Source organism: Lissotriton helveticus, chromosome 12 (genome assembly GCF_964261635.1).
Source record: "Lissotriton helveticus chromosome 12, aLisHel1.1, whole genome shotgun sequence".
Lineage (NCBI taxonomy): Eukaryota > Metazoa > Chordata > Amphibia > Caudata > Salamandridae > Lissotriton > Lissotriton helveticus.
In genome coordinates this window covers 699,683,325-699,709,876 of record NC_136073.1, presented here as the reverse complement: position 1 = coordinate 699,709,876, position 26,552 = coordinate 699,683,325, and the positions used below count along the sequence as shown (strand labels likewise).

At 51.1% G+C, this 26,552-nt stretch overlaps 1 protein-coding gene across 7 annotated transcripts in view; it reads right to left on the bottom strand.

Moving 5' to 3' along the window:
- CNOT1 (CCR4-NOT transcription complex subunit 1) overlaps window positions 1-26,552 on the bottom strand; it is a 1,826,813-nt gene that overhangs the window by 691,832 nt on the left and 1,108,429 nt on the right. For all 7 annotated transcript variants that reach the window (XM_078668607.1, XM_078668606.1, XM_078668608.1 and 4 more), the window contains one exon: window positions 20,786-20,916. In XM_078668607.1, the coding sequence (XP_078524733.1) occupies window positions 20,786-20,916 (131 nt within the window). The remainder of the gene's footprint in view (window positions 1-20,785; window positions 20,917-26,552) is intronic.

Genomic DNA, 26,552 nt, shown 5'->3' with positions numbered 1-26,552 from the left:
CAAAACTACACCGACAGGTAAGAAACTATTCGTTTTGCAGCGTGAAACTTTCTGGATTCACCATGCTGTGCATAGATTTTGTAGCGGTTTTCGTTACTTTTGTGGCGGTTGGGTGGAAGATGAGCGTTGGTTGTTGAATATGTTGAAGCACCTTTTGTCCTACTTGTGCTTCTTTGTTCATTTGTACATCCACGCAATAGTGCTTAGTGAAAGTGTGCACTGAAACCCATGTTGCCGCCAGGCATATGTCCTCAATTGGTGTGTTGGCTAGAAAGGCAATTGTTGCTCCTTTCTTCCTGGTGGAGTGGGCCTGTGCCCCTCCTGTTAGCTCCTGGCCAGCTGGTTTGTGGCAGAATTGTATTGTCTGTGCGATCCATCGAACTATGGTGTTCTTAGTCACTGGTTTGCCCATGTAACTGTTTGCGAAGGATACGAAGAACTGTTTTGTTTTCCTGTGTTCCTTCGTCCTTTCAATGTAGTGCATCACAGCCCTTCTTGCGTCTAGGGTGTGGAGCGACCTCTCAGCGCTTGTAGTGGGGTTTTGGAAGAAGCTAGGAATCTAAATACTCTGATTCATGTGGAACCTTGACACCACCTTTGGCATGAAGTGTGGGTCTGTTCTCATCACGACCCTGTCACTGTGTATCTGGATGTAGGGTTCCTGCAGTGTGAGAGCCTGCAGTTCGCTCACCCTACGTAGCGAGGTGATTGCTACCAGAAAGGCCGTCTTCATCGTTAGCATTTGCAGTGATGCTTTGTGGATGGGTTCGAAAGGTGCTTTCATGAGCTCCGTCAGTACCACATTTAAGTTCCAGGCCAGCGGCGGCATTCTCTTTGGTGGCGCTATTCTTTTAGCCCCTTCTAGGAATCTTTTTACGACTTGGGATGTGAAAAAGCTTCTCCCTGTTTCTCCTCTTGTGTATGCCACAATCGCTGCCAGGTGCACCCTCAGCGAGGATGAGCTTAGCTTAGCCTTAATTAGGTGCGTGAGGTATCTTAGCACTGTGGATTCCCTGGTCAGTTTCCTATGAAGTTTTTTCTTGCAACACCATTGAGTGAATCTTTTCCTTTTCTCCCCATAGCACTTGCGTGTGCTGGGCCTTCTTGCCTCTCGCAGCACCCGCAGGGTGCTCTCTGGTAGTTTTAGATGTGCGAACTCTAAGTCCTCAGGAGCCAGGCTGAGAGGTTGATGCTCTCCGGCTCTGGGTGTAGAACTTCTCCGCTTTTCATGGAGAGTAGGTCTCTTCTTTTTGAAAACTGGTGGGGTGGCCCCTACGCCATCTCCATTATCTGAGAATACCAGGTCTGTCTGGCCCATTGTGGTGCCACCAGGATGAGCGTCATGTTGCTCTTCATGCATTTGTTGAGAACCCTGGGGATCAGTGGTATCGGGGGAAAAGCGTAGGCAAATGTTTTTGACCAGCTTATCCATAGGGCATTCCCCTGTGACAGTGCCTCTGGTTGCCTGTGTAGGAAGGTAGATCCCTGACTATGGTTGCCCCCAACTTTTTGCCTGGTGTTTTGCTGGTTTTCTGACTTAGTTGACCTGGGGCCCTGCTATTCAGGACCCCAGGCCCACTGCTCTCTCTGTTAAAATGGATTCCATGTACCCTAGGTACATATCTGATTGGATACTGAGTCACCTTATTAGTCCCTGTACAGTATACCTTAGGTATCCAGGGCATAGGTGTACCCAGGGCCTACCAGGGGCTGAAGCATGTATTATGCCACCCCTGGCTGGCCATACAAAAACTGACACAACTGGCTGCTTGACAGCTGGGGCAAGGTGGTGTAATCACCCTTTGCTTTAGATATAGTATACCTATATCTAAACCTAAAATGGGCACACAGATTTCCTATCAGTCACTCCTATGGCAGGCCTTAACAATCCTGAAGGCAGAGTGCTTGGAATCGTATGAGATGGTGCTCTGGCATGAGCTGAGCCTGTCTGCGGCTTTCGGGATCAATCCCTTAGCCGTTTCCATGATAGCGTCAGACCATATACTTTTAAGTGCCTTATAATCCTCGCGGTTATGGTAACTTTGGTCTGACAATATCTAAACATGTCGTGTAAGGTGTCATACGCTTTGGAATACTACCCCCTCGCCAGTTCTGGCGACGGGGGTAGCATTCCACCCCTCTAGAGGGAGAAGACCTGTTGGTAGCCTGTAACCCGGTTAAAGTTGGACATAACCTCAGCTCCACAAAATGGATGCTGCCACCGAGACACAAGTTTGACCTCCTGCTGCTGGGAGTCCTTCCAGCGAGGAGTGCTTGGACAAAGGGTTTCCTGTCAGAGGCGGTGCCAGCACCATCCCAGACAGGGTTTTGTGTATCCCAGGTAGGCAGGGCTATAGAGGAAGGTGAATGCAAGTGGCACCCCGGTGCTCACTGTGCATATGCTGGCTCAAACCAGTTCCTGGGGCACACCAGCCCCTGAGCTGGGGAGAGACCGGACAAAGGAGAGGGGTGTAACCACCCCCCTCCTAGTCCCACCCATAGGGCAGGACTTGGTCGCGTGCCAGCCCCTTTTCTCAGGATAAAGGTAGGAGCAGGCCCCCTTCCAAATCAGATCTTTGAATCCTGAAACTACTTTCCATGAAAGGAACTCAAGACTCTTCCTAAGATTTCTCCCTTGTGACTAAGGAGTAGTCACCCTGCAGCAGCAGGCACCAACCAAGCATCGCGGTTTGCTGTAAGTCTCTCCTCCGGATCAAGACTGCCCAGCTCGACGAGAACCGGCTTCCCTGGCACCTCTGACCTCTACCTGCATCATCAGCCCAGCTGAGATTCGTGGGTGTGACGAGACCTCGAGGGACCGGCCATCTTCAAGACTGCACGACGCTTGCCCAGCACGACCACCGAGGGATCCTTGAGTGAGTGCTTTGGGGTTTGAGAAGCCCCAACCCTGAGCAGCTCCAGCACCGAAGTCCAGCCCTCCAGCATCCACGAGATCTGCGTGGGGCCCTTCTGCTCTTTGCTGCTCACGGCGTTGTCCGGGACACTTGCCCGTTGGCTAGTGGCCCTTCTGACGACGAACTACGACGACAACACCGCTGGTCTGGTTGCTCCAGACTGGCCCTTGCTCCCCTCCAACAGAGGAGCACCCCGGACCCTCCTGGTCCACTCCAGACGCCATTTTGAGTCCACCGCGTGGGCTTGCATTTGCCAAGACTTGTTGCCCCAATCCTGGGTCCAGCGACGTCGACAGCAGATATCTTCGTGGGACAGCTCGCCCCTCCATCCTGGTCGCCGACAACGCCTCCTGGTCCGAGAGACTGCAGAGCCCAGCGTCGCCCACTCACCTGGTCGAGGTGACTTCGCCCGGTGCCATCCTGGTGCCCACCTAATCACTGGCTAGTGATTCAGAACTTGGTCCCCTCTGCTTACAGGTCTTCATCTTCGTCGATCCAGGCTTGGATCACATCGAACATCTTCACTGGTCGCCTGCCAGCAACTTCTTTCAGGCTCCATAGACTGCAACGAGGATTCCCGACGTCTTTTGAACCCTATGCAGCCGCAGCCCCTGGGCTAGGTAACCTAAGCATTTCGGTGCTCCAGCATAGCTTAACTATCTAAGTGTCCAGATCCTTTTTCGTTTCAGCTCTACCTAGTCGGATTCGTCCGATAACACTAACTTTGCATTTACTAGCCTGCATAGACTTTGTTCCGCATCCCGCGTGAGAGTGCACACTCTGCACCCGATCTCCCTAGGCCTCCTGCTAGTAATCTAAAGGTTCAGTAGTCTAGTCCTAGCGATCCCAAAGCCTCTGAGAATAGTACTTACCTGCTAGTAATTCGCATTCCACTTTTGTAGTATATGGTTTTTCGTGCCCCTTGGGCATTTGTGTAAATTGTGCGACTAAGTATTTTCTTAAGAGTTTTGTGTTGTGCTTAGCCCCCTGACTCAAAGAGTTCAGGGTAGTACTGTTATAAATAAATATACTTTTATTTTCATAACAACTTGTGTGGTGTCCTTTCACTTGGTGTTCAAAGGGTAAATGTGGTGGTAAAACAGCTGGCTTAACACGCCCTCTAGAGTTTAGCCTAAAGACTGCACGTGTCCATGCTACTAGGATAGCTGGTCTATCAGGTTGACTTACAACCAATCATCAATAAGGGTCGTTTGGAATGATACATAGTGATCACTAGAATAGTGAGCACTGCATATCAGGCCAACTTCTCACAGCCTGGATGCAAAGTATTGGCATTTTGCATTCCGGCGTGTTGCTAACAGGTCTATTGTTGGCGTGCCCCATTTCCTGAATAGTCTCTGTTTCCTGACTGTTGAGTTCCCACTCGTGGGACGCTGAAGGTTGCCTGCTGAGCCAATCCGCTTCTACATTGTCCTTACCTGGCAGGTGTATGGCTAGCAGGTCTATTTTTAGTGGTATAGCCCATTTCCAGATTTCCTGTGCCAAGCTTGACAGAGGGAACGATTGAGTTCCCCCCTGTTTGTTTATGTAAAACATTGTTGTGGTGTTGTCTGTTTGTATTAGCACCTTCTGGTTGTACAGCTGTTTCTGAAAAGCCTTGAAGGCTAGCATAACTGCTTTCAGTTCCAGGTAATTGATGTGTCTGACTGAATCTGTAGGGCTCCACAGACCCCTCACTCTGATCCTGTTCATGTGTGCGCCCCACCCCTTCTGGGATGAGTCTGTGGTGATGGTCACTGTTGGGTCCGGTGGTGTTAGAGGTTTCCATTCTGTTATTCTCTCCTTGGTCCACCACCTTATTTCTTCCTGCACCCTGTGCGTTACAACCACTAGATCCCCCCAACTTCCTGTAGCTTGTGACCATTGCTGTTGCAGCCACTCTTGGAGTGGTCTCATTTGTAGGCGTACATTGGGGACCAGGTGTATGCATGACGCCATCATCCCCAAGATCTTGCTCACAGTCCTCACTGTCAGAGCTCGCCCCTTCTGGTAGTGACTTTTCTCCCTCAGTAGGCTGAGGGTTCTCTTTTCGCTGGGTAACACCCTGCATTGGACGGTGTCGATCTGAGCTCCCAGGAAGATCTTCACTTGCTCTGGTTCCATCGAGCATTTTCCCCAGTGTGTGGAGAAACCCAGGCTTGCCAGCGTTCTTGTCACCTGTCCTGCATAATCTTTGCATGTCCTGTAAGAGCTTGCCTTTACTAGCCAGTCGTCGAGGTAGGGGTACACGTGTATCCCCTTTCTTAGATGTGCGGCCACTGCCGCGAGGCATTTGGTGAACACCCTTGGTGCGGACTTTAGGCCGAATGCCAGGGTCGTGAATTGGGAGTGATCCTTGTTCACTGTGAATCTTTGCATGTGCTTGTGCTGCCTGTTCATGGGGATGTGCAGGTACGCATCTTTGAGGTCTACAGTGGACAAGAAGTCCCCGACCTTTATCTGTGGGATGACCTCTTGTAGGGACGTCATCTTGAATTTTTGAGTTTTGACGTATTTGTTTAGGAACCGTAGGTCCAGGATGGGTCTTAGACTTTCGTCCACTTTTGGCACCAGGAAGTAGTTTGAGTACACTTCCTTGTTCCGTTCTTTGAAAGGAACCCGTTCGATGGCCGCTTTGAGGAGGAGTTCTTGAGCTTCCTCTTGCAGTAATTGCAGCTCTCTTCCAGAGTGCTGACTTTTCTTTGGTTTTCTGTTTGGTGGTCTCTTTTCCAACTCTATGCAGTATCCGAACTGCATAATGTTGAGTATCCACTTGTCTGTTATTTTTCGCCACTCCTGGAGAAAAAATCTCAATCTTCCTCCTACCGGCGTCACATGTTCCTTTGTGTCTTGTCCGTGTAGCCCTCTCCTCTTTGTTTTCCCGTGCTCCTCCCCCGAAGGGGTTTGAGTGGGAGAGCACCTTCTTCCGTGTGAAGTCACTTAGAGGGGGGTTGTTCACCGCCTCTCCTTCTCTGGCCCCGTCCATTTCCTCTTGACCAAAAGGACTGGCCCCTGCTCTGGTAGTTCCAGATTTGCCTCTGCTGGCCCTGGTTGTCACTCTGCTGCCCCTGGTGGAAACTCTGGTGAGAATCTCCTCGCTGACTTCCCCCTCTGCCGTTCGGCCTCCGTGTAGGAGTGCCCCTTCTCATTCCCCTGAATTGCAGGGCCCCCATGGACCTTGCCGTCTCGTTGTCCTTCAGTTGGGTGAGCTTTTCATCAACTGGGGCTCCGAACAGTGTTTCACCGTTGAAGGGTGTGTTCAGGATGTTGTTCTGAACCTCAGCCTTGAAGCCTGAGATCCTGAGCCAGGCTTGCCTTCTCTCGGTGATGCCTATAGCCATCAGTCTGCTGGATGTTTCTGCCCCATCCAAGGCTGTCTTCGGGCACGAGTTGGCGATGTTTTTCCCCTCTTCCACAAGGTGTGATGCCCTCTCACGGTATTGTTCCGGGAGGTGCTTGAGCAATTGGCCCATCTCATCCCAGTGCTGGTATTGATGTCTATTTAGGAGGGCGTTGGAGTTCGCCATCCGCCAGTGCGTTGCGGCGTTCCTCTCAATTTTCCTGCCAGTTAGATCCATCCTCCTGCTTTCCTTGTCAGGTGGAGGTCCAGATGTTGTTGGGACGTTTGCCCTTTTCCTGGCCGTTGCAGCGATTATTGAATCTGCTGTGACGGATCCCTTGATGTAAGCTGGGTCTTGGGAGGAGAATTTGTACTTCTTCTCCGTCCTCGGCGTTACTGATCTGCATGTAGCCGGGTCCTTGAAGGCTTCCTTCCCCTGGTCTGTGATACTCTTGAGCATGGGCAAGAACTGGCTTCTTGTCTGTATGGAGAGCAATGTCTCCAGCAGGAAGTCTGCTTTTGGCTTCTCCTCTTCCAGCTTAACTCCATAAGCTGCTGCCGCCTTCCTGACCACCTCATTGTATGCCCCAATGTCATCCGGTGGCGAAGGCCTCGAGGGGTATGTTTCCACAGCCTCCTCCGGGTTTTCGACCTCGATGTCCTGCCATTCCTGGTCTTGGGCCGTCGAGGAACCTGAGCCGTAGCTGGACTGCTGCTCCCCGTAATCCCCTTCTGTGTAGTAGAGGTCTTCCTCCTCTTCGTGCTCCGAGGGTTCAGGAGTTTTTGGCGTCTCTTCGACGTCGAACTCCTCGAGCTCATGTACCTCAGCGACGGTTTGTGCCGGCTTCGAGGGGGATCTTGTAACTTCTCATTTTTTCATCGAAGTCTTTCTTTCTCTGAAGGATGTTCTCCATTTCGGCCTCGAGCCTTCTTCTCTTTCTCTGCATCCCTGCGGCCTGCTCGTCGTCGAGCGTTTCGGCCGCTCTTTTCGGCGTCGTCGTCGAAACTTTCTTCGGCTCCTTTTCTTTCGAAGTCGAAGGCCCTTTTTCGGGGGCTTGCTTCGATGACCTTTGCTTTTCGCTGGTCTTCGGCCTCCGGGAGTCCTTCTCAGAGGATCCGCTGGGTTCTTTTTCGGAGGATGCAGCTTCGGTCGTCGATTTGTTCGGCGCCGGTGCTCCTTTCGAGGCTCTGGGCTCAGACTTTCGTGAGTCTGCCTCTGGATTTCGAGACCCTGTGGGTGTTTTTGGGGTAGTAGACTCTCCTACCTTGTCAGGCGTTTTCTTATCGGTCTCTGCGACCGTGAAGTCATCTGGACCTTCGGCGATGTTGTCCTTGTCGTCGGAGAGGCCCAGTTCATAAAGCGTCGGGGCTTAGCCCTTGCCCTGCATCGTGTGGTGAGCTGTCCTCTGTCTTTCTCGAACTCGGAGTGTCTTCGGCTTGAAGACGGAGCAGGCGTTGCAGTCTCTCCTCTCGTGGTCGATTGGCAGGCAGAGGTTGCAGACCGGGTGCTGGTCTTTCTGTGCGAACTTGTGGTGGCAGTTCTTGCAGAATTTAAAGGGTGTCTTGTACATCCCTGCGCTCAGGGGGCCCCCTGTGTGCGCATTCCTCCAAGGACATCGAAGATTTCAAAGTTCTCTCCTTGCTTCGTCATCTCTTCTCGAATGGTCCTCTTCTCCCGATCTTCTACGGTCTTCACCGTTGAAGAGTTGCTGTATTTCCTCCTTTTCTCCTCCAAAACTTCTGGAGCTTCACGCGACGATCCAGACCCAACGGCGGAAAAAAGAAACTGAAGATGGCGCCCAAGGGTGATAGCTTCCGTCGGAAGCACGCCGACGTCACCGAAAGTACACCAAATGGTGGGAGGTCGACGCCCACCTGGGCTACGACAAAAAAAAAAAAAAAAAAAAAGAGAAAAAAAAGACTACGATTCCGGACCCAACTACCTGATTGCGGAATATGCACAGCATAGAGAATCCAGAAAGATTCACGCTGCAAAACTTGATTCTGCAGGGAGTTTTCCAGATAGTGCTAACAGCTGATTGGCTGGAGCCAATTTTTGGTCCTTTTTTGAAAAGGACGTAGATAGGCTACTAATGGATGGCCTTTGGGCCTTTGTAACCTATTTTTTTTTTATGGCACCGCTTTTGTATTTTACCATGGGACTCCCATCTCGACAACGGGGAATGATTCAGGCATGTGAATCTATGAAAGATACCCCAATACTGGATAATTTCTAGTACCCATTTGTCCGATTGTGTTCCAGACAGGGAGAAATTGGGAGACATATCCCCGACAGGAATGGAATGATTGGGGGCAGTGGGTTCTATGTTGTCGCCTTAGTACATCTGAAAGAGACACGTTGGTGATAGATTCCTTACCTTAGAATATCCCCAGTGTGAGAAGTTGGCCTGATATATGATGCTCACTAGTTCTAGTGATCACCTTGTATCAGTCCAAACAACCCTTATGGTGATTGGTTGTAAGTCAACCTTATAGACCAGCTATCCTAATGGTAGCATGGACAAAGCAGTCTTAGGCTAAACTCTTTTGGCATGTGAAGCCAGCTGTTTTACCACAATATAACCCCTTGAATACCAGATGAAAGGACACCACACAGGTTGTTATGAAAATAAACAGTATATTTATTAATAACAACACCTCTGAACTCTTTATGAGGTCAGAGCTAAGCACATGATCATCTCTTATGAAAAATACTACAAGTTGCACAAAATTACAATGGTGCCCTAGGGGCACGACAAACCATATACTAAATAAGTGGAATGTGAGAGTCGATAAAAGGAATGGAGCTGTCCAGAGGCTGTAGGATCGTTGGGACTACACTACCCTAACCTTAGGTAAGTAATAGGAGGCCCACGGGACGCGTGTGCAGAGTGTGAACTCACACGCGAGATGCGCAACAACGTCTATGGACAGTACAGTTCAAGAAAAAGGTGAGTACGGACAATCCTGACTGGTTAGGACTAATCAACTGTGAATCTAGACACTAGGAGAGTCAAGCTACCCTTGAGCACTGAAATGCCCTTGTTACCTCACCCACGGCTGCGGGTGCATAGGTGCGAAGTCGTGTCGGGTTTCTGCGTTGAAGTCAATGGAGCCTGAAAGAAAAGATGCTGCAGGCGACCAGGAAGAAGAGGTCCGGTGTGATCCAAGGGTGGATCAGAGATGCTGAAGATCTGAAAGCAGAGGGGACAATGTTCACAGTCACTAGCCAGTGACTGGAATGGAACCAGGAAGGAACCAGATGTCGTCGTAGCGATCAGGTGAAGAGTGGACGCTTGTCTCTGCAGCCACGTGGACCAGGAGGTGTCAACGAAGACCAGGATGGAGGCACGAGCTGTCCCACGCAGGCTCTCGCTGTCGGATCCGGATTTGGAGTCAACAGGCCTTGGCAAAGGCAACCCACGCGGTGAGTGGAAACGGCGTCTGGAGTGGACCAGGAGGGTCCAGGGTGCTCCTCTTTTGGAAGGAAGCAAGGGCCAGTCTGGAGCAACCAGACCAGCAGAGTAGATTTCAAGGATCGTCGTCTAGGAGGTCACTGTAGGAAGGTAGATCCCTGACTATGGTTGCCCCCAACTTTTTGCCTGGTGTTTTGCTTGTTTTCTGACTTAGTTGACTGGGGCCCTGCTATTCAGGACCCCAGGCCCACTGCTCTCTCTGTTAAAATGGATTCCATGTACCCTAGGTACATATCTGATTGGCACTGGGCCCTCTCCAAGTCCCTGTACCCAGGGCAGAGGTGCACCCAGAAGTCTCCCAGGGGCTGCAGCATGTATTATGCCACCCCTGGGCTGACTAAACAGACACAACTGGCTGCTTGACAGCTGGGGCAAGGTGGTGTACACACCCTTTGCTTTAGATATAGTATTCCTATATCTAACCCTAAAATGGACACATATATTCCTATCAGTCACTCCTATGGCAGGCCTTAACAATCCTGAAGGCAGAGTGCTTGGAATAATGTGAAATGGTCTCTGGCATGAGCTGAGCCCGTTTGCAGCTTGCGGAACCAAGTCCTAATAGCTGTTCCATGATAACGCTATACCATATACTCTTAAGTGCATTATGTACCTCGCGGTTGTGAGAAGTTGGCCTGATATGCAGTGCTCACTATTCTAGTGATCACTATGTATCAGTCCAGACAACCCTTATTGATGATTGGTTGTAAGTCAACCTTATAGACCAGCTATCCTAGTAGCATGGATACGAGCAGTCTAAGGCTAAGACTCTAGAGGGCGTGTTAAGCCAGCTGTTTTACCATCACATATACCCCTTGAACACCAAGTCAAAGGACACCACACAAGTTGTTATGAAAATAAACGTGTATTTATTTCTAACAAGACTACCCTGGCTCTTTATGAGACAGGGAGCTAAGCACACAACAAAACTCTTACGAAAATACTTAAAGTCGCACAATTTACACAAATGCCCGAGGGGCACGAAAAACCATATACACAAGAAGTGGAATGCGAAATTACTAGCAGGTAAGCACTATTCTCATAGGCTTTAGAATCGCTAGGACTGGACTACTGAACCTTTAGATTGCAAGCAGGAGGCCTAGGGACGTCGTGTGCAGAGTGGGAACTCTCACGCGTAAGGCGGGAAAAAGTCTATGGAGGCTAGTAAAGACAAAGTTACTGTTCTCGGGCGAACCCGACTAGGTGGGTCGAAAACAAGAGTGGATCCGAACAGAGTGTTGGACTATGCTGGAGCACCGGAGTACTCGGTTTACCTAGCCCAGGGGCTGCGGCTGCATAGGGTTCAAGTGGCGTCGGAAACCCTCGTTGACGAACCAGGAGCCTGAAGAAAGAAGTTGCTGGCAGGCGGCCAGTGAAGAAGTTCGTGGTGATCCAAGCCTGGATCAGGGAAGAAGAAGACCTGTAAGCAGAGGGGACCAAGTTCTGAATCACTAGCCAGTGATTTAGGTGGGCACCAGGATGGCACCGGACGAAGTCACCTCGACCAGGTGAGTGGGCGCTGCTGTGCTCTGCAGTCTCTCGGACCAGGAGGCGTTGTCGGCGACCAGGATGGAGGTGCGAGCTGTCCCACGAAGGTATCTGCTGTCGACGTCGCTGGACCCAGGATTGGGGCAACAAGTCTTGGCAAATGCAAGCCCACGCGGTGGACTTAAAATGGAGTCTGGAGTGGACCAGGAGGGTCCAGGGTGCTCCTCTTTTGGAGGGGAGCAAGGGCTAGTCTGGAGCAACCAGACCAGCGGTGTTTGTCGTCGTGAAGCGTCGCAAGAGGGCCACTAGCCAACGAGCAAGTGACCTGGACAACGCGGTGAGCAGCAAAGAGCAGAAGGGCCCCACGCAGATCTCGTGGATGCAGGGGGGCTGAACTTCGGTGCTGGAGCTGCTCAGGGTCGGGGCTTCTCTTACCCCCAAAGCACTCAGTCGAGGGTCACTCGGTGGTCGTGCTGGACAAGCGTCGTGCAGTCTTGATGATGGCCGGTCCCTCGAGGTCTCGTCGCACCCACGGGTCTCAGCTGGGCTGAAGATGTAGGTTGAGGTCAGAGGTGCCAGGGAAGCCGGTTCTCGTCGAGCTGGGCAGTCTTGATCCGGAGGAGAGACTTACAGCAGACCGCGATGCTTGGTTGGTGCCTGCTGCTGCAGGGTGACTACTCCTTAGTCACAAGGGAGAAATCTTAGGAAGAGTCTTGAGTTCCTCTCGTAGAAAGTTGGTTCAGGATTCAAAGATTTATCTGATCTGGAAGGGGGCCTGCTCCTACCTTTATCCTGCAAAAGGGGGCTGGCACGCGACTAAGTTCTGCCCTATGGGTGGGACTAGGAGGGGGGTGGCTACACCCCTCTCCTTTGCCGGGCTTTTCCCCAGATCAGGGGCTGGAGTGCCCCTGGAACTGGTTCAAGCCGGCCTATGCATAGTGAGCACCGGGGTGCCACTTGCAGTCACCTTCCTCTAAAGCCCTGCCTACCTAGGATACACAACATCCTGTCTGGGACGGTGCTGGCACCGCCCCTGGCAGGAAACCCTTTGTCCTTGCCTCCTGTGCTGGGAGGACTCCCAGCAGCAGGAGGGCAGACTTGTGTCTCGGTGGCAGCATCCATCTTGTGGAGCTGAGGCTATGTCTGACTTTAACTGGGGTTACAGGTTACATACATGTCGTGTCCCTCTAGAAGGGTGGAATGCTAACCCCGTCGCCAGAATTGGCGAGGGGTTAGTATTCCAATTAGTATGACACCTTACTCGACATGTTTTGATAAAGCGATACCAGAGTTGGCATATAACCGCGAGGATTATAATGCACTTAAGAGTATATGGTATGCGTTATCATGGAACAGCTATTAGGACTTGGTTCCGCAAGCTGCAAACGGGCTCAGCTCATGCCAGAGCACCATTTCACATTATTCCAAGCACTCTGCCTTCAGGATTGATAAGGCCTGCCATAGGAGTGACTGATAGGAATACATGTGTCCATTTTAGGGTTAGGTATAGGTATACTTTATCTAAAGCAAAGGGTGATTACACCACCTTGCCCCAGCTGTCGTGCAGCCAGTTGTGTAAGATTTTGATGGCCATCCAGAGGTGGCATAATACATGCTGCAGCCCCTGGTAGGCCCTGGGTACACCTATGCCCTGGGTACCTAAGGTACACTGTACAGGGACTGATAAGGTGACTCAGTATCCAGTTAGATATGTACCTAGGGTACATGGAATCCATTTTAAAGAGAGGGCAGTAGGCCTGGGGTCCTGAATAGCAGGGCCCCAGGTCAACTAAGTCAGAAAACCAGCAAAACACCAGGCAAAAAGTTGGGGGCAACCATAGTCAGGGATCTACCTTCCTACAGCGGTCATATGCTAACCTTGGTATAACATTATCAAAACATGTCGAGTAAGGTGTCATACGAATTGGAATACTAACCCCTCGCCAATTCTGGCGACTGAGTTAGCATTCCACCCTTCTAGAGGGACACGACATGTTGGTAACCTGTAACCCCGGTTAAAGTCAGACATAGCCTCAGCTCCACAAGATGGATGCTGCCACCGAGACACAAGTCTGCCCTCCTGCTGCTGGGAGTCCTCCCAGCGCGGGAGGCAAGGACAAAGGGTTTCCTGCCAGGGGCGGTGCCAGCACCGTCCCAGACAGGATTTTGTGTATCCTAGGTAGGCAGGGCTTTAGAGGAAGGTGACTGCAAGTGGCACCCCGGTGCACACTGTGCATATGCCGGCTTGAACCAGTTCCAGGGGCACACCAGCCCCTGAGCTGGGGAAAGCCCGGCATGGGAGAGGGGTGTAACCACCCCCCTTCCTAGTCCCACCCATAGGGCAGGACTTAGTCGCGTGCCAGCCCCCTTTTGCAGGATAAAGGTAGGAGCCGGCCCCCTTCCAAATTAGATCATCTTTGAATCCTGAACCGACTTTCCACGAAAGGAACTCAAGACTCTTCTCAAGATTTCTCCCTTGTGACTAAGGAGTAGTCACCCTGCAGCAGCAGGCACCATCCAAGCATCGCGGTCTGCTGTAAGTCTCTCCTCCGGATCAAGACTGCCCAGCTCGACGAGAACCGGCTTCCCTGGCACCTCTGACCTCTACCTGCATCTTCAGCCCAGCTGAGACCCGTGGGTGTGACGAGACTTCGAGGGACCGGCCATCTTAAAGACTGCACGACGCTTGCCCAGCATGACCACCGAGTGACCCTCGACTGAGTGCTTTGGGGTAAGAGAAGCCCCAACCCTGAGCAGCTCCAGCACCGAAGTTCAGCCCCCTTGCATCCACGAGATCTGCGTGGGTCCCTTCTGCTCTTTGCTGCTCACCGCGTTGTCCAGGTGACTTGCCCGTTGGCTAGTGGCCCTCTGACGACAAACTTCGACGACAAACACCCCTGGTCTGGTTGCTCCAGACTAGCCCTTGCTCCCCTCCAACAGAGGAGCACCCCGGACCCTCCTGGTCCACTCCAGACGCCATTTTAAGTCCACCGCGTGGGCTTGCATTTGCCAAGACTTGTTGCCCCAATCCTGGGTCCAGCGACGTCGACAGCAGATATCTTCGTGGGACAGCTCACACCTCCATCCTGGTCGCCGACAACGCCTCCTGGTCCGAGAGACTGCAGAGCCCAGCAGCGCCCACTCACCTGGTCGAGGTGACTTCGTCCGGTGCCACTCTGGTGCCCACCTAAATCACTGGCTAGTGATTCAGAACTTGGTCCCCTCTGCTTACAGGTCTTCTTCCCCGATCCAGGCTTGGATCCCCACGAACTTCTTCACTGGTCGCCTGCCAGCAACTTCTTCCTTCAGGCTCCTGGTTCATCAACGAAGAAACCCGACGACATTTGAACCCTATGCAGCCGCAGCCCCTGGGCTAGGTAAACCGAGTACTCCGGTGCTCCAGCGTAGACCAACTCTCTAAGTGTCTAGATCCACTTTCGTTTTTGACCTACCTAGTTGGGTTCGCCCGAAAACACTAACTTTGCTTTTACTAGCCTCCATAGACTTTTTCCCGCCTTACGCGTGAGAGTGCCCACTCTGCACCCGATCTCCCTAGGCCTCCTGCTCGTAATCTAAAGGTTCAGTAGTCTAGTCCTAGCGATCCTAAAGCCTCTGAGAATAGTTACTTACCTGCTAGTATTTCGCATTCCACTTTTGTAGTATATGGTTTTTCGTGCCCCTCGGGCATTTGTGTAAATTGTGCGACTAAGTATTTCTTTAAGAGTTTTGTTGTGTGCTTAGCTCCCTGTCTCAAAGAGCCAGGGTAGTCTTGTTATAAATAAATATACTTTATTTTTCATAACAACTTGTGTGGTGTCCTTTCACTTGGTGTTCAAGGGGTAAATGTGATGGTAAAACAGCTGGCTTAACACGGCCTCTAGAGTTTAGCCTAAAGACTGCACGTGTCCATGCTACTAGGATAGCTGGTTAATCAGGTTGACTTACAACCAAACATCAATAAGGGTTGTTTGGACTGATACAAAGTGTTCCCTAGAATAGTGAACATTATATATCAGGCCAACTTCTCACAGTCACTAGCCAGCCGGCAAGTGACCAGACAACGCGTCGAGCAGCAAACAGGCAGAAGGGCCCCACGCAGATCTCGTGGAGGCTGGAGGGCTGATCTTCGGTGCAGGAGCTGCTCGGGGCTGGGGCTTCTCAATCCCCAAAGCACTTGGTCGAGTTTACCTCGGAAGTCGTGCTGGAAGCAAAGTGCAGTTTCTCCAAGATGGCCGGTGTGAGAAATTGGCCGGATATGCAGTGCTCACTATTCTAGTGGTCACTATGTATCATTCCAAACGACCCTTATTGATGATTGGTTGTAAGTCAACCTGATAGACCAGCTATCCTAGTAGCATGGACAAGAGCAGTCTTTAGGCTAAACTCTAGAGGGCGTGTTAAGCCAGCTGTTTTAACATCACATTTACCCCTTGAACACCAAGTGAAAGGACACCACACAAGTTGTTATGAAAATAAAGTATATTTATTTATAACAAGACTACCCTGAACTCTTTATGAGTCAGGGAGCTAAGCAGAATACAAAACTCAAAGAAATACTGAAAGTCGCACAATTTACACAAATGCCCGAGAGGCACGAAAAACCATATACTACAAAAGTGGAATGCGAATTACTAGCAGGTAAGTAACTATTCTCAGAGGCTTTGGGATCGCTAGGACTAGACTACTGAACCTTTAGATTACGAGCAGGAGGCCTAGGGAGATCGGGTGCAGAGTGGGCACTCTCACGCGGGATGCGGAACAAAGTCTATGGAGGCTAGTAAATGCAAAGTTAGTGTTAGCGGGCGAACCCGACTAGGTAGAGCTGAAACGAAAAAGGATCTGGACACTTAGATAGTTAAGCTATGCTGGAGCACCGAAATGCTCAGGTTACCTAGCCCAGGGGCTGCGGCTGCATAGTTCTGAAAAGACGTCAGGAATCCGCGTTGCAGTCTATGGAGCCTGAAAGAAGAAGTTGCTGGCAGGCGACCAGTGATGAAGTTCGATGTGATCCAAGCCTGGATCGATGAAGATGGATACCTGTAAGCAGAGGGGACCAAGTCCTGAATCACTAGCCAGTGATTAGGTGGGCACCAGGATGGCACCGGGCGAAGTCACCTCGACCAGGTGAGTGGGCGACGCTGGGCTCTGCAGTCTCTCGGACCAGGAGGCGTTGTCGGCGACCAGGATGGAGGTGCGAGCTGTCCCACGAAGGTGTCTGCTGTCGACATCGCTGGACCCAGGATTGGGACAACAACTCTTGGCAAATGCAAGCCCACGCAGTGGACTCAAGATGGCGTCTGGAGAGGACCAGGAGTGTCCTGGGTGCTCCTCTGTTGGAGGGGAGCAAGGGCCAGTCTGGAGCAACCAGACCAGCGGTGTTGTCGTCGTGGTTCGTTGTCAGAAGGGCCACTAGCCAACGGGCAAGTGACCTGGACAACGCGGTGAGCAGCAAAGAGCAGAAGGGCCCCGCGCAGATCTCGTGGATGCAAGGGGGCTGGACTTCGGTGCTGGAGCTGCTCAAGGTCAGGGCTTCTCAAACCCCAAAGCACTCACTCGAGGATCCCTCGGCGGTCGTGCTGGGCAAGCGTCGTGCAGTCTTGAAGATGGCCGGTCCCTCGAGGTCTCGTCACACCCACGAATCTCAGCTGGGCTGATGATGCAGGTAGAGGTCAGAGGTGCCAGGGAAGCCGGTTCTCGTCGAGCTGGGCAGTCTTGATCCGGAGGAGAGACTTACAGCAGACCGCGATGCTTGGATGGTGCCTGCTGCTGCAGGGTGGCTACTCCTTGGCCACAAGGGAGAGTCTTCAGAAGTAGTTCAAGAGTTCTTTCGTGGAAAGGAGTCAAGATTCAGAATTATCTAATTTGGGAAGGGGGCCTGCTCCTACCTTTATTCTCAAAAAGGGGGCTGGCACGCGACTAGGTCCTGCCCATGGGTGGGACCAGGAGGGGGGTGGTTACACCCCTCTCCTTTGTCCGGTCTCTCCCCAGCTCAGGGGCTGGTGTGCCCCAGGAACTGGTTTGAGCCGGCCTATGCACAGTGAGCACTGGGGAGCCACTTGCAGTCACCTTCCTCTCACGCCCTGCCTACCTGGGATACACATAACCCTGTCTGGGATGGTGCTAGCACCGCCCCTAACAGGAAACCCTTTGTCCAGGCCTCCCGCGCTGGAAGGACTCCCAGCAGCAGAAGGGCAGACTTGTGTCTCGGTGGCAGCATCCATTTTGTGGAGCTGAGGCTATGTTCAACTTTAACCGGGGTTACAGGCTACCAACATGTCTTCTCCCTCTAGAGGGGTGGAATGCTACCCCCGTCGCAAGAACTGGAGAGGGGGTAGTATTCCAAAGCGTATGACACCTTACACGACATGTTTAGATAATGTCAGACCAAAGTTACCATAACCGCGAGGGTTATAAGGCACTTAAGAGTATATGGTCTGACGCTATCATGGAAACGGCTAAGGGATAGCTCCCGAAAGCCGCAGACAGGCTCAGCTCATGCCAGAGCACCATCTCACACGATTCCAAGCACTCTGCCTTCAGGATTGTTAAGGCCTGCCATAGGAGTGACTGATAGGAGATCTGTGTGCCCATTTTCGGTTTAGATATAGGTATACTATATCTAGAGCAGGGGTGATTACACCTCCTTGCCCCCAGCTGTCAAGCAGCCAGTTGTGTCTGTTTAGTTAGTCAGCCCAGGGGTGGCATAATACATGCTGCAGCCCCTGGGAGACTTCTGGGTGCACCTCTGCCCTGGGTACAGGGACTTGGAGAGGGCCCAGTGCCAATTCAGTACCTGGGTACAATTTGGAGTAGAGAGAACAGCTAGGCTGTGGGTCTGATTAGCAGGCCCACAGCCAGGGTAAGTCGTAAACCAGTGAAGCAAAAAGCAAAAATCTGGGTGATCATAGGATTGCAGACCCTACTCTCCTACAGCCGGTCCCACGTGTCTCGTCGCACCCACGGATCTCAGCTGTGCTGCAGATGTGAGTTGAGGTCAGAGAGGTCTGGGAATGCGGGTCTCGTCGGGCTCTGAAGTCTGGATCCTCGAGGGAAGACGACAAAGTGAAGCCGCTGGACGCTTGATGGTGCCTGCAGTTGCAGGGTGGACACTCCTTGCCCACAAGGGAGATTTCTTCAGTCTTCTGTCGTAGAAAGTTGAAGTCCAGAGTTTCTTCTTGTAGAGTTTTAGTTCAGAATTAATCTAATTTGGAATGGGACCAGCTCCTACCTTTATCCTGCTAAAGGGGGCTGTACTGCGACTAGGTCGCTCCTATGGGTGGGACCAGGAAGTGGGGTGGTTACACCCCCTATCCTTTGTCCGGTTTCCCGCCAGAGCTGGGGCAGGGATGCCCCAGCAACTGGTTTGAACCAGTGTATGCACAGGACACCTTGTGTGCCCCAGGCATGTCCCATTCCTTTCAGGCCTGTCCTACCCAATACACAAAATCCTGTCTGGGGTGGTGCTAGCACCTCCCAAGGCAGGAAACCCTTTGTCCAAGCCTCCCTCGCTGGAAGGACTCCCAGCAGCAGGAGGTCAGACTTGTGTCTGTGGTGGCAGCATCCATTTTGTGATGCCAAGGATCGAGTTAACTTTAACCAGGGTTCACAGTTACATACATGTCGTGTCCCTCTCGAAGGGTGGAATGCTAACCCCGTCGCCAGAATTGGCGAGGGGTTAGTATTCCAATTCGTATGACACCTTACTCGACATGTTTTGATAATGCTATACCAGAGTTAGCATTTAACCGCGAGGTTGATAATGCACTTAAGAGTATATGGTATAGCGTTATCATGGAACAGCTATTAGGACTTGGTTCCGCAAGCTGCAGACAGGCTCAGCTCATGCCAGAGCACCATCTCACATAATTCCAAGCACTCTGCCTTCAGGATTGATAAGGCCTGCCATAGGAGTGACTGATAGGAGTATATGTGTCCATTTTGGGGTTAGATATAGGTATACTATATTTATAGCAAAGGGTGATTACATCACTTTGCCCCAGCTGCCTTAGCAGCCAGTTGTGTCAGTTTGGATGGCCAGCCAGGGGTGGCATAATACATGCTGCAGCCCCTGGTAGGCCCTGGGTACACCTATGCCCTGGGTACCTAAGGTACACTGTACAGGGACTGATAAGGTGACCCAGTATCCAATTAGATATGTACCTAAGGTACATGGAGTCCATTTTAGCAGAGAGAGCAGGAAGCCTGGGGTCCTGAATAGTAGGATCCCAGGCCAACTAAGTCAAAAACCAGCAAAACACTAGGCAAAAAGTTGGGGGTGACCATAGTCAGATATCCACCTTCCTACAGAGGGAGACGCGAAGTCGACTGGCTCCAGCTCCGCAGAACCGTGTTTAGAGCGTTGGTGCTCCTTACCTCTTTCGACAACAGTAGCCAGTTGAGGTTAAGTCGAAGTCCGCTTGGACTTCTTCTGCCTCTTCCCAGCGTGCCCAGATGACCTCGAATGGGAGGAAGAGGACTTAGGGCTCCGTGAGCGATCCCGCAACCACCTCTTCTTTGAACGGGATTGTGACCTCCTCGAATTCTCCCTCAACAGTGTCAACTGCTGGGCCGCGAGCAACTTCAATGCCCACACCCTCAAGGTCTTCCGAGCCATCAACCAGCAGTCAGAACGCAACTTCGATTTGTGGTCTCGTTTAAAACCCAGACATACACGGTGGAGATCGGTAGCCAACATTGTGCAGGAACATGTCCCCGCAAAGTTTAAAACCGGTCTTCCTACCAGACATCCCGCGCACAGGAAGTTGAAAAGTTGGATAAAAATCGAGAAAAAAGCATACCACAAAGCAGCAGAGGGGTAACTCATCCCGGATCAGTACTTAACTGGTGCGGAAAGAAAAGAACTGACGTCCGCGTGCCTGGGTGGTGCCTATGTAGGCACAGTGACATAACAAACGCTACCAACGCCAATGATGTCACGCAGAACCGAATGGAGCCACTAGACGTCGCGCGCAAGGGGTATTGCTTAGTAAAAGTTTCTGGATTCAGCCAGACGTCTGGGAAATTCAAAAGTAAGGAATCTCCAGCTAGAATTCGATCAGATCCGGAGCGCAACAATTCACATCCGAACCCGATGGGGGAAAAAAAAACATGGAGTTAATGCCTATGGGCACAATCTCCGAAAGGAGGAGCCACCTACCTTGTGACTGGAAAAGACTTCTTCGAAGAAAAACAAAGTGCAAACATCCAGACCAAACACTAGATGGCAGGCTATGGAAAGCATGTGATCAACAGCTCCCATGCCTCGAACATGAAGTACCTTCATCCTGAAAATAATAGGATACACCAAACTTTTGACTGAAACGACACAGATGGACACCTGGGTATGGAAAAGGAAATCAAAAGGGAAAACAAAGCAGACACATTTATGTACTAAGATGTCAAGCACGGCTAGCTGTATCATCTCAGTACACAAGCCATGCTCACCAAGGGCTGTGTATCAAAAGTAATCTGAGATCACATTTTCAAGATGGATTTTGTAAAAGCCTTATCAGAAAAACCCAACATTTATAGGTAGTCTTAAAAAAATAAAAATAAAGCATACTTACTGTTGGGTTGAGTGCAATGTGTGGGGCCAGTCCTCCCAGTGAATAAATGTTAATATCATGATAGCTATACTGCGGCTGTGGGGGAACTGTAGTAGTACATGTGGTGCTGGTCGCAGGAACCGTAGCAGTAGCTAAATAAACAAAATAATATGTAAGTACATTGCACAAGCAACTTGTTGCCGGTAGAATAAGGAATATGCTACATTCCCTGTAAGAAACTGCTTGTTGCATGTAGTGCTGTAGAGTCACATTCAGTGCATACTCCTGCCATCTATCATGGAGCTCTTACGCTGCAAGTTATTTTTCTATGAAGACATTCACGTCATCGAGGTCTCAAGGACTCCTCTGGTCAACATTGTGCATTTTCAGAGTCCACTGATACACTATTATTCGTCCAGTGGGTAAGTATTGAGTAGTGTGTATAGAAGGAATAGCGACCATGCAAGCAATAAAGAAAGATCTTTAAGTGAAAGATATCTGTAGTAACCACTGGCTTAAGGAGACAGTGGGCGTATGTAAATCTACAGCACTACATTCAAAGAACAGATAATTACAGGGTTAGTAACCTATTCCGTTCGCAGCATAATGTGCATAGCATGTGTGGAGGTATGGATGCTTCAGACGATTCACCTGGCAATCCATGCCAATAAAATAGCATTGCCCTAATGAAACTGATAGAAAGCAACAAACCACTGTTTTGGGGAAGATTTGCAACTGTCTATGTAGTACAAAAGCGCATGCCTTACATCAATGGAGGGGGTGGGGTGGTCGCCAGTGCAATACAGGAGGAGTCATGCATGTCTTAACGCAAGAGTAACCAGCTAGCACTTTAGTGTACAGGATAGGCGGGGAAAACTCGGAACGGGAAGCTCTGGACTGGGTATTTTTCAGGGGGGGGGGGTTAGGAGTGGAAGTGTTTTTAAGGCTCAGGGCAGGGGGATAAGGGTAGTTTATTTTATTGGGGCAGGGTTTTAGGCATCAGGGCAGTGGAAGGGCTTGGGGTAGTTGAGAGTTTTTTTTGGGCTCAGGGAGAGGAGTAGTTTTATTTAAGCGCTGCGTTGGGGGGTTTAAGTGCGTGTTACTTTTTTGGGCTCAGAGCGGGGGAGAGGGTATGAGGTAGTTTTTTTAATTGGGGGCATGGTTTTATGCCTCAGGGCAGTGGAAGGGGTTGGGCTACTTTAAGGTACAGTGCGGCAGACACGTTAGTATATTGTTAGGGGCATGGTTTTAGGCCTCAGGGTAGGAGGATTGGATTTTAGGGCTTAGGGTGGTCAGAGTAGTGGTGACCTTAGCCACGCATACACCATTACCATTCATGCCTTTACATCGAAAAAGCTTGATGAAGGCAAGCTTGGTAAAGGAATGCGTGGTTAAGACGCATTTGTGTTTCGGGCTGCATGCTTAAGGCACACATGGTTTAGCCATGCGTGCCTCTGTCATACAATCACATCAAGAGTGTGAAGTTCTCTTTTAGCTACTTAGGCAGGTAATGGAAAAAAGACTGAGAGCTCAATAGATTAAGGTGGACAGGGGAGACCATCTTTGGTAAAAACTTGGGATTGGTCCTAAGAACTTTTGTGTTTATGGACTTGGAAAAAGGGTTCATAAACCGGGAGGGCTGCAACTCCCTGATGCCTCTGAGCAACATCATTGCTATGAGGAAGGCATCCTTCCAAGAAAGGGCATGCATGCAGTGGCTCGAAAGGACGCCCCATCAGCCTAGTGAGGACAATGTTAAGGTTCCAAACTGGAACAGGGAGCACCCTTGGTAGAATTACACGCTTAGAGACGTCCATGACTGCTTTTATAACAGATTTTGAAGAGGAAGAATGTTCACAGTTATGTGCATATGCAGCAATGGCAGCTAGGTGAAGCCTGAATCATGTGCAAGTCAATCCTGATCTTTGAAGGTGTAAGAGGTAACAATTAAGGGGCGTGGCTTGGAGGCCGATTGGACAGGCTGCGTGAGCGTTGAGCTCCGCGCTAATCCCCGAATTTATCCTGGCATATCCCGATTCCCTGACCCGTCTGGCGGCATCGAGTGTGTTAGGAGCGGTGCGGGCCAGGGCTGGCGTAGTCCTAAAGCTTTTCATAGCACCAATCGGGAGCTTTGGCCGACTTTGCGGACCGGGACCACTGAAAGCGATGACTCCAAAATGGTGGCAGCACCGCGGCTCTAAATTCTGTGCCCGGGAGAAGAAGAAGATCGGCACAGCGGACCGAGGGGAATATGCGCTGGTGGCATAGCGGGACCGGAGCGGCGGAGGTCTCCTCGTGGCCCAAGTCGGGGCTGTGTGCGAGGGTTTTGAGGTCTGTGGCGTAGCTCCGATGGAGGCCCGGCCTGAGGACTATTAGCGATGGGGGCGGCGCTGTGACTGGAAGTGCAGGCCCGGAGGCTTTCCCTTCCATGGAGCGGCACTGAGGGATTGGTGAACAGCATGGCAGCGTGAGACTGCCTAGAAGTGTGTGGAAGGATGGCGACGCCTGCTTCTGCACTGGTGAGCCCCGAGCTGCGGAGGCGCAAGCGGGGCACAGAGGAAGGCCGCGGCCTGCAAGCTGGGGCGAGAGCGAGGATGCACACAGGGGGACGGTGAAGACAGCAAACGCGGGGCTTGCTGTGGCGTTTCGAGGCCCTTGTGCTGCGTGAGCTTGGTGGCGCTGTGTGGCTAGACCTGGAGCCCTTGCGACCGCAGTACAGCGAGTGAAGGGGCGCGGCAAGACACAGAGGAGGACGGTGGGTGAGAGATCTGCCCCCAGGATAGAGCAACTTGGTGTGGCCCTGGAGGCTGGGTGTATTAGGAGCAGCTGCGGAGGCGAGGAGGCACAGAAGCGACCTGGGCCCGGAAGAGTAACTGGAGTTATGGGACCTTGGCACCAGGGCTTGCACGGAAAGGGACGCACACCCTGAGTGGAGCTACAGGCGGTGTGGGTTGCGAGCTTGGACCTCCTTGGAAACTGTGGTCGTGGTTTGTTGCAGCTGGCAGCAGGCACGTAAGCAGGCAAGCGGCCTTGGAATCGGCGATGAGTGGCGCAGCTGTGATCTTGATTTCAGTGTTCAAGAATTCACATTACTGGATAGCAAAGGTGCGCCACGGACTAGGTTGCACGGACTGCAGAACAGGGGTATTCCTGGTGAGGGCCCACTGATCTTGTTGGACCACACTGGGGCACTGGGGTTCTCTTCCGGTGACGAGGACGCAGGGGAGCCCCTATAACTAACGGGACACGAGCTGGACGACCTGGTCATGGGGAAGCCAAAGGGGAAGAAGGATGGGGTGCACCAGCTATCGGACTCTGAGGCTCCAGCCCAGACCGAACCGGATGGGCTGGAAGTACCCAGAGACCCTGGAATGCAGCAACAGTTTGATCGCATATTGGCGCCCATCTCGGATTCTCGCACCGCTCTGCAGCAGGATATTGCGCAGGTGGCGACAGGCCTTGGCCTCTTGAGAGCGGATCACTCTAAGCTTGCAGACAGAGTAAAACAGGTGGAGGGCATACTCCAGGATGTAGCACCAGCCCAAACTGCGCTGGCGAGCAAAGTGACTGATGCCTTGGACCATTTCCTGGCACTGGAGAGGCGGGCAGAGGGCGTTGAAAGTAGAAATCGACGAAATAACATCCGCGTAGTGGGTCTGCCAGAAAAAGAAGAGGGGTTGGACATGGTGCAGTACCTAGAGAATTGGCTGAAGACGGTGGTGGCTCCTGAGGGACTGTCCTCCTTTTATACATTGGAACGTGCGCATAGAGTACCTGCGAGGCTGCCACAACCGGGGCGTCCACCCCGCCCGGTAGTAGCTAGTCTGCTACATTACAAGGACAGAGACTTCTTGCTCCAGAAGGCGCGTACCGAAGGCCCATATCAGGTTGGAAACGGCAAGGTAACTCTATTCCCTGATTATACTTTGAATGTACAGCGCCGTTGAGCATCCTATATGTCGGTCAAAAAGGAGCTAAGATCCGAGGGACTACAGTAGGAGTAGTTTCTGTCCTGTAACTCCAGTTCTGTAGTAGGGGTATCTCTGTTATAGTCATAATCTAGTGAATAGTCCCGCCCATGTGCGAGGACCCCGGCAATCAAAAATAATCTCTTAAGTGGTCAGAAAATTGCAGAACTGCAAAGACACTTAAGAGAAAATTTAAAGACAAATAATGCAGTCTATATCCACAGGCTACACTGTCCAGTACTTCAACTAGAAATTCCACCAAAAATCCACAAACAGCAAAGCCTGTCCAGATTTCCCTTGCTTTAACAGCAAACACCCTCAGAAATGATAGAGAGGAAGGCATGGACAGACAAGCCCCATAGGCTGCCATTATGTGGCTTAAATAGGATACTGTGCCTTTAAGAGAACCTTCCAGAACCTTCTCTCAGTATCCCAGAATGCATAGCAGGTCCAACTTACTTTCAGTTCTTTTTGAAGGCGTAAAACGCCAGACCTGTCGCATTCCTTAAAGGAACATTTCTCTCCACCGGGGAGGCGGGAGGGCGCTTATGACTATAACAGAGATACCCCTACTACAGAACTGGAGTTACAGGACAGAAACTACTCCTTCTGTAGTAGGGGATCTCTGTGTATAGTCATAATCTAGTGAATAGAATGGCAAGCCCATCCCCACACCAAAGCGGCGGTGGAGAAAAGAGAATTAACGCCACTATTGCGCGAACAGATTTCGCAGCGAAGCCTGCCCAACCTGAGCGTCTGCCCTGGCATCAGTGTCCAGGCAGTAATGCTTAGCAAAGGTATGAACCGACTTCCAAGTGGCCGCCTTGCAGATTTCTGCAATCGGAACATTACGGAGCAAAGCTGTCGTGGCAGCTTTGCCCCTGGTGGAATGAGCCTTAGGCTTACCTCCTAAGGTCTTATTAGCTTTTTGGTAACATAGCTGTATGCAGGACACAATCCACCTAGAGATAGACTGCTTAGAGGTCGCAAGACCCGTCCTGACAGATCCATAATTGATAAACAATTGGTCAGACCTACGAATATCTTTGGTCTTATCCAGATAAAACTTCAATACCCTCCTAACGTCCAGGGAATGTAATGACCTTTCCGCTGGAGATGAAGGATTCTGAAAAAACGTAGGCAAAGTTATGGTCTGGTTGACATGAAAATCAGAAATAACCTTGGGAAGAAATTTTGGGTGAGTACGCATAACAACCTTAGCAGCATGAAATACAGTATAAGGTTCTTGGCAACACAACGCCTGAATTTCACTCACCCTGCGGGTTGATGTAATGGCCACGAGGAACGCCGCCTTCCAGGACAGGTGCTGCAACGAAGCCTTATGAATAGGTTCAAAAGGTTCCTTCATCAACCTGGACAGCACCACATTCAATTCCCATGAAGGCGAAGGAAGCCTGACAGGAGGGAACACTTTCTTCAAGCCTTCCAAAAAATCTTTGATCACAGGGATCTGGAAGAAGGAAGTCTGCGAAGGGCATTTCCTGTAGGCAGTCAAAGCAGCAAGATGAACCTTAATAGAATGGACATTAAGGCCAGACTGCGCCAACTGTAGAAGATAAGGAAGGATGACATCTTCCTTACAAGTCGTCGGATCATAGTTCTTAGACTTGCACCAGATACAAAATCTCTTCCACTTGTAAGCATAGGAAGTCCTAGTGGAAGGTCTCTTAGACTCCTTCAGTATGTCCATGCAATCTGCAGGGAGATTCAGATGACCATATTGCACTAACTCAGGAGCCATGCTGCCAACGAGAGGTTGGGGTGCAACATCAGCCCCCCGAACTTCGTGAGAAGGTCCG